This window comes from Anastrepha ludens, chromosome 5 (assembly GCF_028408465.1).
Source record: "Anastrepha ludens isolate Willacy chromosome 5, idAnaLude1.1, whole genome shotgun sequence".
NCBI classification, from domain to species: domain Eukaryota; kingdom Metazoa; phylum Arthropoda; class Insecta; order Diptera; family Tephritidae; genus Anastrepha; species Anastrepha ludens.
This window is the reverse complement of record NC_071501.1, coordinates 121,890,023-121,909,177: the sequence shown is the minus strand read 5'-3', so window position 1 is coordinate 121,909,177 and position 19,155 is coordinate 121,890,023. Positions and strand designations below refer to the sequence as shown.

At 35.7% G+C, this 19,155-nt stretch overlaps 1 protein-coding gene across 3 annotated transcripts in view; it reads left to right on the top strand.

Moving 5' to 3' along the window:
• The window catches only part of LOC128865323 (uncharacterized), a 62,096-nt gene that overhangs the window by 25,381 nt on the left and 17,560 nt on the right, over positions 1–19,155 (top strand). For 2 of the 3 annotated variants that reach the window (XR_008454785.1, XR_008454786.1), the window contains exon 3: positions 14,946–14,999. Coding sequence is in view for 1 of the 3 variants with exons in the window: in XM_054105523.1 (XP_053961498.1) it covers positions 14,946–15,214 (269 nt within the window). In the remaining 2 variants the exon portion in view is untranslated. Of the gene's footprint in view, positions 1–14,945; positions 15,457–19,155 lie in introns of those variants that run through there. The other variant, XM_054105523.1, reaches the window with a different exon arrangement.

Below are 19,155 nucleotides of genomic sequence, written 5' to 3'. Positions count from 1 at the left end.
ATCTCCTAAATATAGCCCATAAAATTCTACTATACGCAACCAAAGGCAATCTGACCGTTTGGGCGAATATTTATTTATTTTTATATAATAAAAAATATATTTGGTGAGTTGTAGTAAAATACTCGTACTAAATCTATTTACGATATTTTTGCTTAGGTTACATTTGGTTTTACCTTCAGGCAATCACCCTGCAACTTTTGCTTATTAGTGCTGGCCCAAATTCTGCCTCAAGTTTTTCAGATCGCTTCAACTTTGAAACATCCATTTATTACAGCCACTAATTGATTGCAAAACTTTTACCATACGAACAATTCTAGAACTAAAATTTATGCCCCAGCCCGGCTTACTTGCATTTGCACTCGGACTCGGCTTCTCCTTGCGTTTGCGTTACCGATACGCCCATAGACATTCTGTCACATTCGCATTCTGTGGAAATCAAAAATCAATGCCAATGTTTATGACATACCAATCGCGTATCGCTAGCGCTGATTGCAACTACGCAACAATAGCAACAGGAACAACAACAGCAGCTCCGACAAGAAAAACAAAAAATAAAAACGGATACACAACTTGCCACAGCAGTGCGCAAAGAGTCAGTGGAGAATTCTGCTGGTGCTTGTAGAGCGGCAAAGGGTGTTTGCCGCAGTTGCGCGAAATTTATGTTTTTTCCTCCGCAGACCCAACTGACAACGCACGATAAAGTCAACAGCATTTGCAACAAACACAAAAATGCAAAATCCAAAAGAAGTACGGCAGCAGTTAAAATAACAGCAATAGCAACAGCAACAACTGATGACAACTGCAACTGCTGTGGCAAATGTTGCACGACCGTGTGGCTGATGTATTGGCGACGGTTACTGACGACTAGCTAAGATTGCGTTTATGTGTGCACGTGTGTGTGTGTGTTAATGTGTATATGTTGTGGCAGCTGCTGTGGCTGTGACTGCACCTTTAACCGACTGTCAGTTTGTGACTGGGGAGTTGCAACAGCAAACGCTGATGATCACTGACGACGACGGCGATGATGATGGGCATGTTGTGCTGTGCGCTTGATGCGTTCAGGCACCAGCACATGCAACACGCAGCCACACATATATCTACGTTGGCGGACAGCTACAGGGACGAATGATGGCAAGAAATAAGTAAATAAATACCTACACAAAAGAGTGTGTGGCAAGTCAACGCTGTGTGGGTAAAAAGTGAAATCTCCTAGAATCGATCTTGCAACACAAGTTTTTGTGCTTCCTTTTTCAATGCTTCGGCACTACACTGCCGAAAACCAGTTTCCCGCAAGCGCATAAAAAATGTAGGTAAAGGTGGCGCAGCGTGAAGAAACGAGGCTGCAACACATCTGTTGCGCTGTTGCCAAAATGCCAAGCCGCAAAAATGCCTGTTCGGCGGCAGGAGCCACTTACAGCGTTGCAGTTGTGTCTTGCGCAATTGTGCATGTATGTGTGTGTGTTGCTTACTTGCATTGCCCATTTTGTTCGCTTGAACCTTTCATTTGCTGTCATCATCATTTTCGTTACGGCTGCAATTCTCTTTGTGCGTTCATTTCTTGTTGCTGTGGTGTTTCTGCTTTTCTTTTGATTTTGCTGTTGTTGTTGTTGTTTTGCCAAACCCTACCACAATACAATATACTCAAATTTAATTTGTGTTTTGTGCCGCTCACGTATGTGTCCATCCAGCAATCCATTCGTTCTTGCTGTCCTTTTGACCAAGCAGCCAATTGCTCATCCATCCATCGGTTCAACGGTCCGTCCGTGCGACCATCGGCCTGTCTGTCAGCCATGTAACACATTTGTTGCACCTGTGCGCATGCGTACACCCAGCATGCGGCAGCACTCGCACAGCTACACTCTGATAGTCACAGTCCCGACTTCAAAACTTCGCATCCAAATCCCTGCGGCCCCTTGCTGACTGACTGGACTATCTGAGATGCCGCGTTTGCCGTATGTGTCGTGCTTAATGAGTTTTTAAATGCACACATTTGTAATTTTTCAGTCATTTGGTGTTGTGGCTGCTGCTGCGTGTCGGTTCTAAAACTGGATATCGCCATCTCAATCGACATCATCATCACCATCGCCATCGCCAGCACCACCATCGTCCGGCGCAAACAGTAGCCACTGTGGCGCAGAAATAATTAACCGTATTGCTAATCTGCCGCAAGAAGCGTTGTGTGGTGCAGCACTGCAAAAATGCGTTGAACCTTTTCTGGGTTAGCAGCGAAATTTTTACGCCACTCTACATTTAGGCTGTCAATGCCTCGGCGATAATCGCAATAAAAGGGCTTATTAAAACGATATTCCCGCATAACTCCACATATAAGCGCTGACAATTATTTAAATGGACATTTAAGTAAATATTGTGCCGGGCTGTGTCACTGGCGTAGCCCTTAATTGCGGGCAACACGAGCATCCGTTATGGCGGTTGTGCCTGGAGGTGGTAAGCACAATGCACCACTTCCATTTTAGCCATGTGGTGAAAATGGGTGTGTATATAAGAAGGAAGGGAATGTTTGAGAAAGTCGCATACTCTCCGTTTGTGAGCGACGGGAAGAGTTCGAACGCCGTTATCTGAGATTACTTTAATCAACCAGAGAGCTATACACTTCTTATACTAAAATAAATTGAGCGGGTTCTCTACTGTAACCGCCATTAAACAACAAAATGAATAACCCATCGGAAAATTTATAACTTTTGCAAATGGCGTCCAACGTTAATCATATTTTATACTTGTGAACTGGATAACTGCAGTATATATACGGACAAGTAATGGAGTGCGTGAAGATCGAAATAAAAATTTCCATCACATGAAATTATTTTTTGCATGTAATAAAAAAGTGATTGAAAAATAAGATGGGATGTTTAATTTTGCGCCACCTTGTTCTACCCTTTATTTGGTAATGAACCTCTTAAAATGGGGATTGAGCCCCGCTTTTTCTTGTTCATTTTTTGCACTTAACATTTTGCCATTGAAAAGTGAAGAAAAAGCAATTCTGATGCGAACGCAGGCTATGACTTAGTTTGATCTGTTTATACAAGCGAGGAATACTGCATTCGAAGGAGAATGGCTCACGCTCGCAAATATCAAAAATCAAGGATGATAGATTACAAGGTTTGGCCGTTGGAAACAAAGTTGTAAAGCTAGAACTCCATACCAAGCGTTCAAAGCCGACAAATAATATAGCAGAATGAAGCGCTGAAAGCCACAGCGTCTGAAACGCCGGATATGGAGTTCTAGCTTAAGTGTAACGTCGGCTGCTACGCCATCGGAGACTCGCCAGGAGAATTCTACTTGCTCATTTCACACGAATTCACACACTCGTTTAAGCATTCATAATACAGCCAGCAACAAAGTAAGATGAGCGAAGGCTGCTTTGATTTTTTTCGTGTATCATCAACACAGTCTCAGTTTTTTCATAAACAAGCAGAAGTAATGACCCCCTGCATCAGCCAATCAGCGATTCCTTTGAATTCGTTGAGAGCCGGTTAACGGTCTAATTTTGGTCAACTCTCTTAAATCGCTTCACCATGGGATGATAAGTCAAACTAACTGAGTATTTCTTTCACATGAGTTGTTGAAGAAATAAAATAAACCGGTCTGAACTCAGATGAGGTATGAATTTAAATGTCGAAGCGGCGACACTTAAAAATATATTTTAATCTAATCTAATCCGTAGTCGCAGCCTTTTACCGACATGAACACTCAAAAATAATAATTGGCTAGGATTGGATTGGATTAAAATTTATCGATCTATTAAAAAAATATTGGATTATAAAAATTTTGCTTGAATATATTCCATAAACATTCTAGATACCTCATTTTCCCAAATTCCGCGTTTAGAATTTCTTCGAACTTTCAGTTTAACCTCACCAAACGGCTGCAATTCCATTACAAATAAGCAGCGGCACTACTTCAACCCAACCTCTTTCACGTTTCTTTTTCCAGCTGATTTTTTCTTTTATTTTGTTCTTTATTCAATTCGCCCACATTCGCTTGAAGTCGCCAAAACAAATAAGCCACTCTGCTGTGTCTTGCCGAAACCAAAAACAAAACAAGAAAACAAAAAAATGAATATTCCTTTTTTACTCTCTGCCAGCATAGTTATTTTTGCTTTTCTCCACTTTCAAGTGAGTACCTTCCCGCAGCGTTTGCTGCGTGCCTTAAAAGGAGGCACGTCACCAAAACGGGCATAAGAAAAGCTGAGTAAACAAGATTTTTGGCAGCAAAAGTAATAAAAAATACGCGAAAAATATTGCCGCCCACGCAAAAATTTTTATACGACTACAAACTAATAATACATACATACTTAAGTATGTATGTCTGTGTCATACCAGTTTTGTTCGCTGTGACTTGCAAGGGTTTTTGCGCAGCTTTGCTTTGCCAGCAATTCCTGTTAACAAGCGCACGCTGAGATTGCTGTTCTGCGCTTAACGCTTAGCTGGATACCTTTGGCTTGGAATTATTTATGCTTGCAAATTGCTGTTGTGGCTGCATTTCTGGGCGCGCCCGTCTTGCTTTCACCAGATCTTCACAATTTCACTTTTAATTTTTAATCAATTTGATCAAGTTTTCAAATAACTAATTTTGTTATTCCTGCTTTCCAAACCTTCATATCAAATTTAGGCAGAGTTTAATTTTCATGGATAAATTCGATAATTGTTATTTGTTTTTGATTTCTTAGTTTATTTTCATGACTTCTTCAGTCATAACTTCTGAGGCGTCTCAAAAGCCGTCTCACAAAATATCCCACTTAAAAGTTAATTTTTTCAATCTTTTGAATGATTATAATTCAGCTTAAACATTTTTGGAATAGGGAACGGAATTTTTAAAGTTAAAAAGTGGAGCCTTTAAAAAAAGTATTTTGCGGAGAAATTATGAAGATAAACAAACTGAAAACTGTCTGATAATCTGCGATACACCATTTACGCAAATTTTATCCAAAATTCTTGACTTTTATAGGGCTTTAGAACTTTTTGTTAGGGACTTGTTTGATTGTTGCCACTTCCGTAACCTCTGTTCAAAAAATTTCTATCTTTTTCAAAGTACATTTGCGGAGTCTGACCATGAAATGAGCCCATGTGCAAAATTTGAGCGAAATCGGTCGTGTTGCAGAAGTTTGTTAGATTTGCTTTGGAATGGCTGTAAACATAATTATACGAGGTGTGTTCAAAAAGTATAGCGAATTTTGTGTTTTTTCAAAAATTATTTATTTATTTATTAATATAAATTTTGTCCCCTTCAATGTAATCCCCATGAGATATTATGCACTTGTGCCAACGTTTTTTCCAATCTTCGAAGCACTTCAAAAAATCATTTTTTTTATCTTGTTCAGCTCCTCCTTCGATGCCGTCTTTACCTCGCCAATCGTAGCGTAGCGTCGTGCTTTCATGGGCCTCTTCAGTTTCGGGAACAGGAAAAAGTCACAGAGGGCCAAATCTCGGGAATACGTTGGCTGTGGTATCATTAGTGTGTTGTTTTTGGCCAAAAAGTCGCGCACAAGCAACGATGTGTGAGCAGGGGCGTTATCGTGATGCAAGAGCCAATTTTTGGTTTTGCCACAAATCCGGTCGTTTCTGGCGGATTGGCGGATCGCTTCTCGCAAATTGCGCATAACTTGCAGGTAATATTCCGTATTGACAGTTTTACCCTGTGGCAAGAACTCATGATGCATAACGCCCCTGCAATCGAAGAAAACGGTAAACAAAACTTTTACATTTGACCGAACTTGGCGCGCTTTTTTCGGTCTTGGTTCGTGCGGCAGCTTCCATTGAGATGATTGAGCTTTTGTTTCCACGTCGTAACCATAAACCCACGATTCGTCACCAGCTATGACCCTCTGGAGCAAATTTGGAATGGCACGAGCCTTGGTCTAGGTCTTCAGCAACTTCTCTAACTGTGATACGACGATTGGCCAATACCATTTTCTTCACTTCATCAATTTTTTCGTCTGCTGTTGAAGTGCTCGGGCATCCGGCACGCCGGCACGCTTTTCGTCGTTCACATCTTCTCGGCCTTCTGAGAACATTTTGTACCACCGATAAACGTTGCTTTGGTCCAAAGTGGCTTCTCCGTTTGACACAGTCAACGTATCCGCGCACCTAATTTCGTTTTTCACACAAAATTTGATACAGGTTCTTTGATCCATCGTTTTGAATAAGTAAAAATCAATGACGAGCCGAAACACGTGCAAGCAAAGCAGCTGTCAACAATTCACTGAACATTAAAAATGGCCGAACTCGCCGGCATGAGTGAGAGACATGAGTACCAACATATCGCCAAAAAAAAAATCGAAATTCGAATATACGTAACCTGCGCAAATTCAAAATTCGGAATACTTTTTTCAAGTTTTTTTACTGTTATCTATATTTGTATTTTTTATTTCGTTTTTATTTATATATTTTTTTATTCTTGATTTTTATTTTATTATTATGTCTTATCTTTATCTTTATTTCTATTTTTGTTTTTTATTTTTCCTTTATTTTTATTTTTATTTTTTTTAATCTTTTTTTTATAATTATTTATATATATTTATTTTCGATTGTTCCTTTCTTTTTATTTACTTTTACTATTAATTTCCAATTATATTTTGATTTTTCGTTTTAGTTCTACATTTGATTTATTTTCATTTTTATTTTTGTTTTTTCCTATTTATACTTTTAATTTACACATATATTTTTAATTTGGTTTTACTTTTATTTTTAATATTATTTTTATTTCTGTTTTAGTTCTAATTTTCAATTATTTTTAATTTTTATTATTGATTTTTATTAAAATTTTTGTTTTTGTTCTATTTTCATTTCCAATTTTTTTTTATTTTAATTGTTTTTTTACTTATACTTTTAATGTTCACTTAAATTAATTTTTCATTATTGTTTTTCTTTTTTGTTATTTCTAATTTTCGCATATATTTTAATTCTTATTTTTATTTTATTTTTTATTTTAGTTTTTGTTTTTGTTTTACTTCTAATTTTCACTTACATTTTTACTTTTATATTTGTTTCTATTACTTAAATCCATTTTAATTTATATTTAAATTTTTGTCTTTGCTTTTGCTTTTTGATTATTTGCGAATATCATTTCACTTAACTTGCGGCACCTTTGAACCTTTTTCTACTCACTCAGCTCACATGCAAACTCACTGTAGTTATTGTTATTAAAATTAATTGCGCTATTTTGCCTTTTAGCAACAAAAAAATTACGATCCGCGCAAATCGTACAAATTATTTTGAACTTTAGTCATTCACAGTTGTCAGCATGAATTTTTGTCAACGTATTTTTACTCCAGTAGAAGCAACACGATATTAATTTCTGAAATGAATTAATGCCAACTTTGCAGCCATTTGTTTTTTTTTTCTCACAGAAACAATGCAAGCACGCAGAGGAAAAATAAAAAAGATTCCACTGCGAAATAGCAGTGATTAAATGTAGAAAAAATGAACTAATAATGGAAGCAACGTACAAAGTTGTGGAATTTTTATTATTTACATTTCAGTAGCTACCGCACACAAGCTCACGAACATAGTCAGGCGTCCGAACGGCTTTCGCAGTTGTACATATCAACTATCTACGGTTGATTTCATACGATAGCACAAAGAGGCGGATTTTAACCATAAAAAAGTGGAAAAATGCTATAAATACAAAAACAAAAAACACTGACACGTTTCTATTAATGCTGTCAGCGTTTCATTTGTTTTTGGGCAGATGCGCACGATTTCTTTTTGACAAAGTCACGATCTCTGCGGTACGGTGAAAAATGCCTACAAACAATTGACAGAACTGTTAAGGTACAAAGCTACATATAATAAATAAAAATTAAGGGGAAAAACACTCAAATAATATTTTGGCCTCAGATTCCAAACTATTATTGTCAATGCTAACGAACTACTTATTTACTTGTATTTCTACTGCGAATATAATCCCAATACGTTATACTTACGAGTATTAACCTTATTTGTTATTGTACGAGTAGCTGTACTCTTCTTATTATTGTTTTTGAGTTTCTTAGTAGCGAACAAATTGAAATCTCAAAATCAGATTACTTCGAGTAGACAACTAACTAAGCCGGCTTAGATGTCATTTCCAATCAACTCAGCTTTCAACAATTGCAGCCACTCATCTACTCCGCCGGCGCATGGCAAGTAAGCTTCATTACAAGCGTATAAGTGAACGTCACAGTACAAAAAAGAGTAGCAGCAATATGTAATGAACATGAACATGAGCAAAGCATGAGCCTCAGCTCCAATGATCGATATACATTCACTGGCTGAAAGGCTGTCGGATCATAAGTTACCCTTGCACATACCCGCACACACATGCCTACACACATTTTAGTTCTACTATTACTACAACAAATATAGCAACAGAGCACAGAGCTTTGATGTGCACTATGAGTAAGAATGTCCCATGGCGCGCAGTAAAACAACACTGCTGCTTCGTCTGCGTGTACGAGTCAAAGCCCAGCAATAGAAAAATGTTTGTAAAAGTCTAGCAGCAACTTAACTGCTCGCACAGCTGTGTCGAGTGTGTATTTTTTGTTCTTTCTTTTGTATTTGTAGTTGTTTTGGTTTTGTCGTTGTTTGAGTCGTCATAAAAGTGTTGACGTTGGCGCTTCTTTATTACCTATCGCCCGGTGGCTCAACAAATGGCGACAGTCTGCAGTCTCCAGCCGCCAGCCACTGCAAAGTCGGCGTAAGATTCTCAGTCACTGCACAGATTTAGTGTTGAGCTTTAGTGCGTTTGTCATAGTTCTTCTCTTAAGTGCTTTTTTTGTTGTTTTTAAATTGTTATTCCTGTGCCATTTTATACATATGTACATATTTTTTTTTTTGCCTCGTAATGGGCTGACTTGCGGTGCTTGAGTTCAGTTTTGTTTGAGCATTAAAATGCGAGGCGACAATTTAAGTGAAGCAATTAGTCAACGTAAGAGGTTTGAAAATAAACTGACTTATGTAAAAACAAAAAAAAAATAAAAAAAAAAAATATATATATAATAAAAAGGTAAAGGCATTAGCGAACGAGTAAAAATAGTAAGCTATATGTAAGTAAATATTTTACGCACTATATGCACGATTTAGCACACCTGAATAGGTGAGGCGTAAGTGCACATAAGAGTGTAAAGGTCTATGAGGATGTGGGGAGCAGCCGTAGGTTTACTAATGCACGAAGCTTTCGTTGTTTATAATATTTCAAGGGTACGTGTTTGTAAAGAGCAGTTTTTAGAAGGAGTAGGGGTATACATTTATTTATTTATTAAATTTTTTTTAATCATAGATTTTTTTATTTATATAATTTTTTATTGATTTATTTATAAAATTTTTTTATTTATTATATTTTTTATTTATTTATTTATTAATTGTTTTATTTATTTATATATTAAATTTTCTTATTTTTATTCAATAATTTTTTTTTTTAATTTTTTTTTTAATTTATAAAATTTTTATTTATATATTTAAAATTTTTTTTATTTATTTATTCATTACATTTTTTATTCTATAAAATTTTGTATTAATTTATTTATTAAACTTTTTTATTCAATACATTTTTTTATTAATTTATTTATTAAATTTTTTTATTTAATATATCTTTTATTTATTTATACATATATAAGGTTTGGTACAGATTAGGCAGACTAAGTCTTTTAATAGTACATTTTATAGTTATAATATTTCAAATAAGTAAGTTAAAAGTTTAGTAAGACCTGCTCTCTCTCTTTTTTATTCATTAGATAGTTTCATGATATAGTCCCATACCCATGCTCTCACTACCCACTACTAACACACACATTTCCTACTCATTCTCTTTGTTCTCGTTCTCTTCTTACCCCTCCCACATATATTCTCACATCTCCCCCCAACATTTCTTAATTTGCTCCCTTACTAACTGATCTCTTCTTTAATGACATTATCGGAACCAATCTCCTTCTTATTGTTACATATCAATAAGAACAATTTACATTTTGACTCTCACTATTAGTAAGAATTGTATAATCCTGGAAATGATTAATAAAGCTACCTTCGAAAAGAATGAATTTTTATTTTATCAATAATGGAATATTATTTCCGGCATATGCCGCTCTTGGAGTAACTGAGTTACTTTACCTAGGAGTACAAATTTTATACTTATTTTTCGAGCATTTGGCGCCATATGACACCAATGATGCGTTCGATGTTGGTTTCTAAAGTAGCTGTACTAGATTCAATCAATTCACCGCACCTTTATTCCAATAAATCGATGTTTCGCGGGCACTGAGACATATGAAAACTTGCTGAAACTGCGGGTATTTTAAATAAAATTCATTCACTTTTGGACACAGAAGATGTTTGAGTTTTGCTCTATAATAATTTCCAATCACAGTTCATTTTTCTTCTTGTTATGATGGTTTATCTGTGAATTTATGAGCCATCAGTGGAAAATTGTTGCGAAAAAATTTGCTTATTCAGAGGGCTAGACGTGAATCTCAATAATCTCACAAATGGAGGCACCAATAGTTTTAAGTCGAATCTGAATGGCAGATATTTTTTATGACGAGATTTTTCATGGTAGAAATATACTCGGAAGAAAATTGTTAATACTGTACGAAAAATTCCAAAATACCAAGGTTGCAATAATACATTCTGCTAAAGGAACAACAAAGAAAAACGGAATAGGCAGGGGAGGTCAATGATCTCACTCCTTTGCGCATTTAGAAGTAAAAGTCAACTTCAGCAACTCTTGGCTGTGCTTCGTCGACTAGGCATGGCTTGATATTTATTTCAAGGAGCTGTGACCTGGGGAAAAGGTTTTTATAGGTGTACTACCTGGCAGACCGTTATTCGGCTCTGAGCAAATATGACAGATATGCCGACGACATTCGTTTTGTGTTTTACAAAATTTAGCTTTAGCTTAGTGAATTCAAAGTTCCCCTCAAAAAATTTTTTTTCACCATACATAACGAGCAAACCTGGTATCTAGGTATCATCATTGGGCTTGTGAAGAGTAAAAGCTTTTCTATTTTGTGCATTTTTATGTTAAAGCTGTATAGCAAACTATGTGACTCCTACATTTTAGTTGAATGATGTAACTTCTCAACTGATGGGCTTTTTTGTCTCTTTTGTGGGAAAGTGCACAGAATACGCCTAACAGAGGGATATAACGGAGTAAAATCTACTGTAAAAATATTTGCCCTACTCCACTCATTTGAAAGCTTCTTAATATACCTAAGCGCAAATTTTAGTTTAAGCTCTAGAATTTTTTTTACCAAACCGCAAAGAGTTGAATGCTTTTCAGTAATTAATTAACGAAAGTTTTTTTAAAAACGTGGTTTTTAATATGTAGATTTTTATGCAGTCACGAATTAACTTTTCTTCATGTTTCTCATACTTAACAAAAAACAAAACAAAAAAATATGTTGTTCATTAAAACGTCGCCGCTTCCACTTAACTCAATGAACTTATCAATAGCCACTTATTCGACTTTCATCTGATCACTCCAATCCCAACTTCGGCTAAATGCACCGCAAACCCATTGAATATTCGACAAACGAGACATATTTCATCTTCGGCAGCAGCAAATCTAAAAAGACCAAAAGCAAAAAGCGCACAATTTATTGCGAGAGCAAAAAAATAAGATGCGAAGTATTTCACAAATGCAAACAATCTGACAAATATGGCAATTGCATCCGCTGCACTTCTGTGACAAACGAGCATTTTAATCCAGCGACTCAAAGTAAGCACGAGGAGCAGAAAAAAACAAAAACAACTTGTAAACAAAATGAAGCGAGAGTAACTACAAAAAAGAACTCGAGAAGGTGGAAAAAAGTAGTTAGTGGAATGCGTCGGAAAAACGCTTAAAATGCCATAATTTGCTGAAAAAGGCAATGCAAAAGGGTGCGCGCGAATGAAAAGTAAAAAAAAAAACAAAAAATTAAAATAAAAATATACAAAAAAACTTAACTTGCAACGCTGAAGAAGGAAGTTGCAACAGGACTTGGCACAATTATTAAATTTCAAGTGAGAACCTGTTTGTTAAAAAAAAAAAACAGAAAAAAAATCTAAAAAAATATTAGTAGCTGTAACAACACAGCAAAAGCGTGTAATGACATTTGCGAACACAGCACCAACACGGCTGCACGGATGCTGAACAGCTGCAGCATCCGTTGGGCACGACTAAGGTGTTGCCACAAAAAACAAAAATGCATAAAAAGTTAAGCCAACTGCAAGAGCAACAGCAACTGCCACGACCGGCCAAGTGGTAATCGGTTTGCGTTGAGTTCTGTTGTACTCCTGCATTGTTGTTGGTAGCTGCAATAACAAGCGAATACAAGATAATAAATAATAATGAAGGATAATGATAGCCGCGCCACACAGCTGCCACCCCGCAACCGCGTGCACTGGGCCAGCCATGCGTGTATGCTATGACGCATACACATACACACGCACACACATATGCAAAAAAAAAAGTTAGTAACTTCATGCGTGCATGGAAACGAGTGTTGTAATTTTACACCAATGCGTTTACGGGTATTTTTGCGCAAATGAGCCACAAGTGTATAAATGTGTCCATATATGTATATACACGCACATACACACATACATATGCAGGTACGTCATCAGGGAATTCTACACAGAAGTGCCTATAAAAGTCGCATTGCCCATTTCGCAGCAATCCGGCTGGCACATGAACTTTGCTCGATTGGAAACTTTCATCGAAAACTGGCACTTAGCAGCACTTAAATTCGGTTTTATTGGTGGTTTGTTAAGAAAATACCTTGACCAAACATTTAGCAGAAATCTATTGTGGTAATGCATTAATTAATATCTCGAATCCAACCTCAATTCATAAAGGATGAATGGGGTTTTTTTTTGACAGAGCACGCGTGACTACTGCCAAACTAAATATATTACATAATCTCACCATAGAAAGCCTTATGTCTCAACAATGTTTACAAAACGTGCAATTGTATTGCAAAAATCGACGCTCTGTGAAAAGTGTTGAACGCGCGCTCAGGCCAACAATTTTGTTTAGCGATGAGGCCTCCATTTTCGTTTAATGGCTACGTCAATAAGCAAAATTGCGGTATTTGTGCGGAAGAGCAACCGGGTCTTTAAGCCGGGCTGTTGGTTTTTTTTTTCATTAAACTTATTACTCTGCACTCAAATTCAAATGGTTCCATATATGGTCAAATTTGGCAATCATTTAACTGATAACTGACAATTTTAGTTGGAATTCTACTTCCACGCAGAACTTGAATTTTCATCCGTTTCTTGTCCACGAGTTCCTTGGGCCGTCTTTATGAAAATGGGGGTCACAAGGATAGAAATTGCCATCAAGAGCCCGGCTGCACTCTTCATTTCCTTTCCATAAGTTTTTAGATTCCTGACTTTTGTCTTTGGGGTTGACCAGGTTTCGCATCCGTAACGCAATCCTTAAACACCTGGGTTTTTGTGGGCAAGCGTACTGAGTTTGATCTCAACAGTTTACCTAGTTGTGAAAATAAATTTTTAGCCTTTTTGACACGTAGTTCAATATCAATTCCAGTTCCTCCGCCAACCCCGTCATTGCTGCCTAGATATTCAAAGTGATTCTATCGCTTGCATTTACTCAAATTGTTTTTGTCTTCGCTCTATTAATGTTTAAGCCGACTGTTCTTGATTCTGCTCTGAGTTTGTCGATGGCGGTCTGCATATCTGAATACTTGTTAGCTATCACAATTTTGCCAGCATACTTTAGACGCCCCAAATTTTGATTGAGCTCCCAATTTTTGACGATTCGGTTCTCATCTAGCACTTCGATTATTGCATCTAGAACAGTGATAAAGAGCAATTGAGGGAGAGCCCTTCTTTGGCGAACTCCACTAGGGGACTTTAAGCTATCGCTTAACTCGGCGTGACGTAATACTACACTACATTTTATTCCTTCATAGCTATTTTTAGGGATGCTCGTCATTTTCGCAGGTATTCCTCTTGTGTTGAGTATCCTTCATATGCATTCCCAATTGAGAGCAGCGAAAGCTTTTTCATGGTCTGTGAACCTTAAATACATTGCCGAGTTGAGTTCTGATGCTTGTTCTATAATTATTCGCACAGTTTTAATTTGGTCGGCACAAGATTGTGCAGGTCTGAAGTTTGCTTGCGTATCGCGAATTGAGCTGAGTAATACTTCTGATACTCTCTAATCCTCTTATTAGTATGCATAATATTTCAAATAAAAAATATTGATTAAACATTTAAAAACATTTTTTAAATTAAATATTTAATTTTCTAATTAAATTTTAAGCTAAAATATCTAGCTTGTTCTTTAACGAAAGCCAAATGAATTAATAACGAAATTCAGGAAAACTCTTCAATTTTTTTTAATCAGAATTTCTAAACAACTTTGAGCATTCAATGCTAAAGCCTCATGAAATTCTAGTGTAATTAAGAGAAGGTTTGAAGAGTCCCAAAAATTGTGTGAATTTTTGCAAAATTGTGTTTTGCATAGGGTCTTGAACTCTTCCCCCATATAAGAAAAATGCTTTGTATGGAACCAAATGCACAATAGCATCAGCTGTCGTACGCCAACTTCTATAAGCAGATTTTTCATGTGAGAAATGCTCTTGGAGGGACCAAAACTATTAGAGAATCTTTCTGTTCGAAGCTGCATGGTCACAGTGTGCCACGAATCTGCGTTGAACCTTATGCTAGTCACACACAAACTCGCTAGCTACCGTCCACCTCCGTTCATATAATTATTTCATTAAAAAAAAAACAGCTGAACTCGTGACACAAATGAATAATCGCTGAGCTGTACGCGAAAGGAACCAGTTCTATGCAATTTCAGCACATAATTTTAAACCGTAGAAATAAAATACATACAAAAGTGTACGCAGAATTTCTAGTCACCTTCCATTTAAATTTATTATAATCATATATTATTATTTTATATATTTTTTATACTAATTTGTGTTATTTCTTTATTTCCAGCTGCTGAATATGTGAAACAAGCAAACAGCTACATATGCACAACGCGAAGTGGTGGTGAGTCATTCCATTCGTATGATATTTGCATTTCTCATTCTCTATTAGCATTAAATCACTCGATTTTAGTAGATGTTAGATATAGAATTGATTTCACTAAAAATTACACAAAGCAGTCGATAGGCCACTATCAGCTATGCAAAGCGGGCTTGAAAATATCCAAACCTAAATGCAAATTCTTCGCTGTGCGCCGACAATTCGTGAGACTTTCGTGAGTTGAAGCAATCAGTACAACGTACGTTGACATGTCTGATTTTGTGAGTTGTGTGTTCCAGATTTCGAGGAATTGATAAAAAGTAGCGCATTGGAAATTAGGCATACAAATTAATCACAGGCGCGTATGTGGTGGTGCTCGCATTGTGCGCGAAATAACCAAATTTGGATATTCAAACAATTTACCAAAATGAAATATAACTGTCTGTGTGTGTGTAAGTATAAAGTGCTGTGCAAAATTTGGAAGCCGCTGCAGTTTATATAACCTTTGGAAAAAGTTAATACTATTTTATAAATTAAAAGTTGTAGTGCTTGAAAGTTTTATGGTTTTTTTTTAAGACGAGCTTTGTTTCTCAAAACAAAATAAAACAGAGAGTTTAGATGAAAAAGATTCAAATTTATAATTGTATTAGAAAGCGTAAGGTTTGGCAATTATAAGGCGCCTTCGATTCGCTACTTTGCTCGCTATCTCTACCCGCTTTTCGATTCACTACCTCTGCCCGCTTGAGGATCCTTTTCAAACGATAGAAAACTAGAAATTTAAAACTATAGAAAATTAAATTTTAGGAAGCTAACTGGAAGCTCAAATCTTTAGCTATAATAGAAATATGTTAAATTCACGTACAAAGTCGAAAAAGCCAACTTGGTTAGATCCAATGGAGGCTTTAAGAAGAATTAAGTTGAAATTCCATCCAAAGGTACTTTTTCCATCCACCCAAGTGGTCTTAAACTTTCGCTGAGGACTGTACTCTTATAATTGTGTTATTGAATTTGTTTATTTCGTGGCTACTCATATCTTGTGAACAAACATTTGTTTGGCAGTAAATCGAATTGTTTACTCAGGCTATGGAATAAAGGGCGTGTGTATGCAAATTCACTGCAAGCAGCGGCCTTGTGGATTAGTATTTCAACATAGAAATTTCCACAAATACTCTGAATTAAAATAATCTAATAAAAATATATACAAATCTAACAGTGAGTACACAAATGAGCAAACAGTAACGAATTTTAGTTACTCATTAATCTTAATGGGGTTTTCATAGATCATTGCAGTTGCCCTTTCATCTCCATGTGCTCGGGATTTGGTGCATTGACTCGGTCGTGTACGGCCAGCAGAAAGTCACAATAGCTCAGTCAAACCCAGCTCTATCATAGGTTTACTTAGCGGATTGGGTTTGGGTAAAGTATTGCGATGAGTATAGGGCACAAAAAAGTTTTAGGTGGAAGCGCAAGCTTCACTTTTATTATCGGGCAGGTGCTGTACTTCACTTCTTCACTTGAATTTCATTGAAATTTCCTGGCAATAGAAGTGATTTAAATGCTCGTATACTCTATTCTCTATTCAGGATACCTCCAAAGAGTTAAGAAGCCTCTGGTTCATTGGCATTAGAGTTATTTTTTTAATGTAGAATATTGCCGGCACTCATACTAGTTGGCTGTTGTTGTTGTTATTGTTCTTATCAGTTTCACATATTTATAGCAAATGGAATCAGTCCAACTGCAAATTAGTGAAAGCGTGTGAACTGAACTTGATGCCATCTCAAGCATAAACTTTGCGTGCCAACGCCAGACTATTGTAAGCAAATACACCAGCAGATGCACGTACGTAGATGGATGATGGTGATGAGAATCAAGAGTGGTAATAAAATTAAAATCACCATCCAAGACAGTTACATATCATTTTACAATGAAATCACACCACCAACAGAGCTGGAAACAATAGCAGGTTGGAGATCAGACGCAAATGCGTACCCAATTGCAACTTTATCTGCATGCATCTATGTCTGTTTTTGTGTGTCTGTGTGTGTGTGCAAGTAGTTTGCAATAGCACGAAAGCAAATATATCACATTTATAACAATGGCTATGGGATGCAGTACGTCTCTGAGTAGATATGCACACCTATACATATTCACTTATGTTTATAAATAAGTCTCTGTGAGCTGCAACGTGGCGCCAGAGAATAAGTGCAGAACCCTGTTTGAGAGTAAATACAACTGACTGGCAGAATCATTTTTCAGAATCTGGGTTTTTAGTGATGTTTTTCCAAAAAAAAAAAAAAAATCGTGCTAATTTGTGTGAATATGGGCACAAATAGTCAGTGGTGCTACAGCAGAGTAGGAATATCTCACCTTGTATGCCAAGTTGATAAAAATTTTAGTTACGAAAACAACAAAAAATATTAAAAATTGCGTTTAAAATGAAAAAAAAGTTTAAGAAATTTTTTATTAAAATTGTAGTTATGAAAACAGCGAAAAAAAAATTTTTAAATGTTACAAAAAAGCTTAAGAAATTTTTTACTAAATTTAAGTCACGAAAACGACAAAAAAAGTATTATGAAAATTTAAAAAGTTGCGTTTAAAACGAAAAAAAAGTTTAAGAAATTTTGTATACAATTTGAGTTACGAAAACAACAAAAAAAAATTTTAAATGTTACGAAAAAAAAGTTTAAGAACTCTTTTTATTGAAATTTTGATGACGGAAACAACCAAAAAAAATATTAAAAAGGGGGGAAAAAAGTTTAAGTAATTTTTTATTAAAATTTTAGTTTTGAAAACAACAAAAAAGTGTTAAAAAATTGCGTTTTCAAAGAAAAATAAGTTTAGGAAATTATTTACTAAATTTTAGTCACGAAACAGAAAAAAATATTGAAAAGTTGCTTTTAAAGCGAAAAAAAAGTTAAAGAATTTTTTATTGTATTAAAATATTTATTACGAAAATGATCAAAAAGAAAGTTTAAGGCTTTATATTGAACCTTAATATTTTCGAAAATGTACAAATTTAGAAAAAAGTGAAATATTATATCATCACTAAAGTCTAAATAAAATTTTTGAAAGCATGGAAATTACACTGGCAAATAATTATTATTTAGTGCCTTTACATCTAATTATAGTGGCTGCTACTGTGAATAGCGAGTGATGATTTTGTATGTGCAGCTGTGAACTCAACTTTATACTTATGAGAAAATTCATACACATATTTTTATATGTATATGTGAAGTGTGTATTGTGTCATTGTCTGGCAGTAATTGAAATATGATATTGTAACTGACTGGCTGGCTAGCTCGCTGGTTGACAGGCAGGCAAGCGGTCTCATAGTCTGTCTGTCCATATACATTTAACTGTCTATTGTAGGTATGTCTCGCTGACAGATTGACTGCGAATTTTTGTGCGAATTCCATTGGCAGCTCAGATGTAGTGATGAGGATGAACACCTGTTCAGGTATTCGCAGAAAAGAAAATCAAAAATTCACAAAACAAAAAATATAATACTACTGAGATTTTATTAAAAGAGCTTTTTTTTTTTGTTATTTAACTTAGTTTAAAAGAACTGTTCTTGATAAACTTTGCTCAAAAATTAGCAACAGAAAAGTATAAATTAAATATTAAATTACTACTACTCCACTTCCTACTCCCGGGTTGTGGCGATAGTTATATCTGTGTCTCTTTTACTCTTATTATGATACCGTAACATTACATGCCCTGCAATTTGGAAAACCCGAGATATGAGTGTGCAGGTCGAAACTAAATATTTTTTCGATTATTTTCTTTCAGCTCTTCCTTTTTGTTTGTCGTGCTCCCTTTGCCCATTCCCGTTCACTTTTCGGCAATATCAAGACATTGATATTGAATGGTTTCGAAATCATCAAATATTTGAAAATTGCTTTGTATGAGAGCTGCCACACCTTATTTATCAATAACTCCCACTTTCCATAAATATTAAGTCATTGGCATATTTTACATCTGTGCCAAATCCCATTACTCTGCCATAAATGGTTTCGAAGTGCGGTATTGAAAATTGGTCTATGTGGGAGGTACCACGCCTCATTTACAACTATCGTCTACTTTTTGTCGTTATTAAGGCATTGTTATTTGAATATATGATATATGATATATGAATGGTATTGAAACTATGCAATAATAAGGAATTGGTTTATGTGAGAAC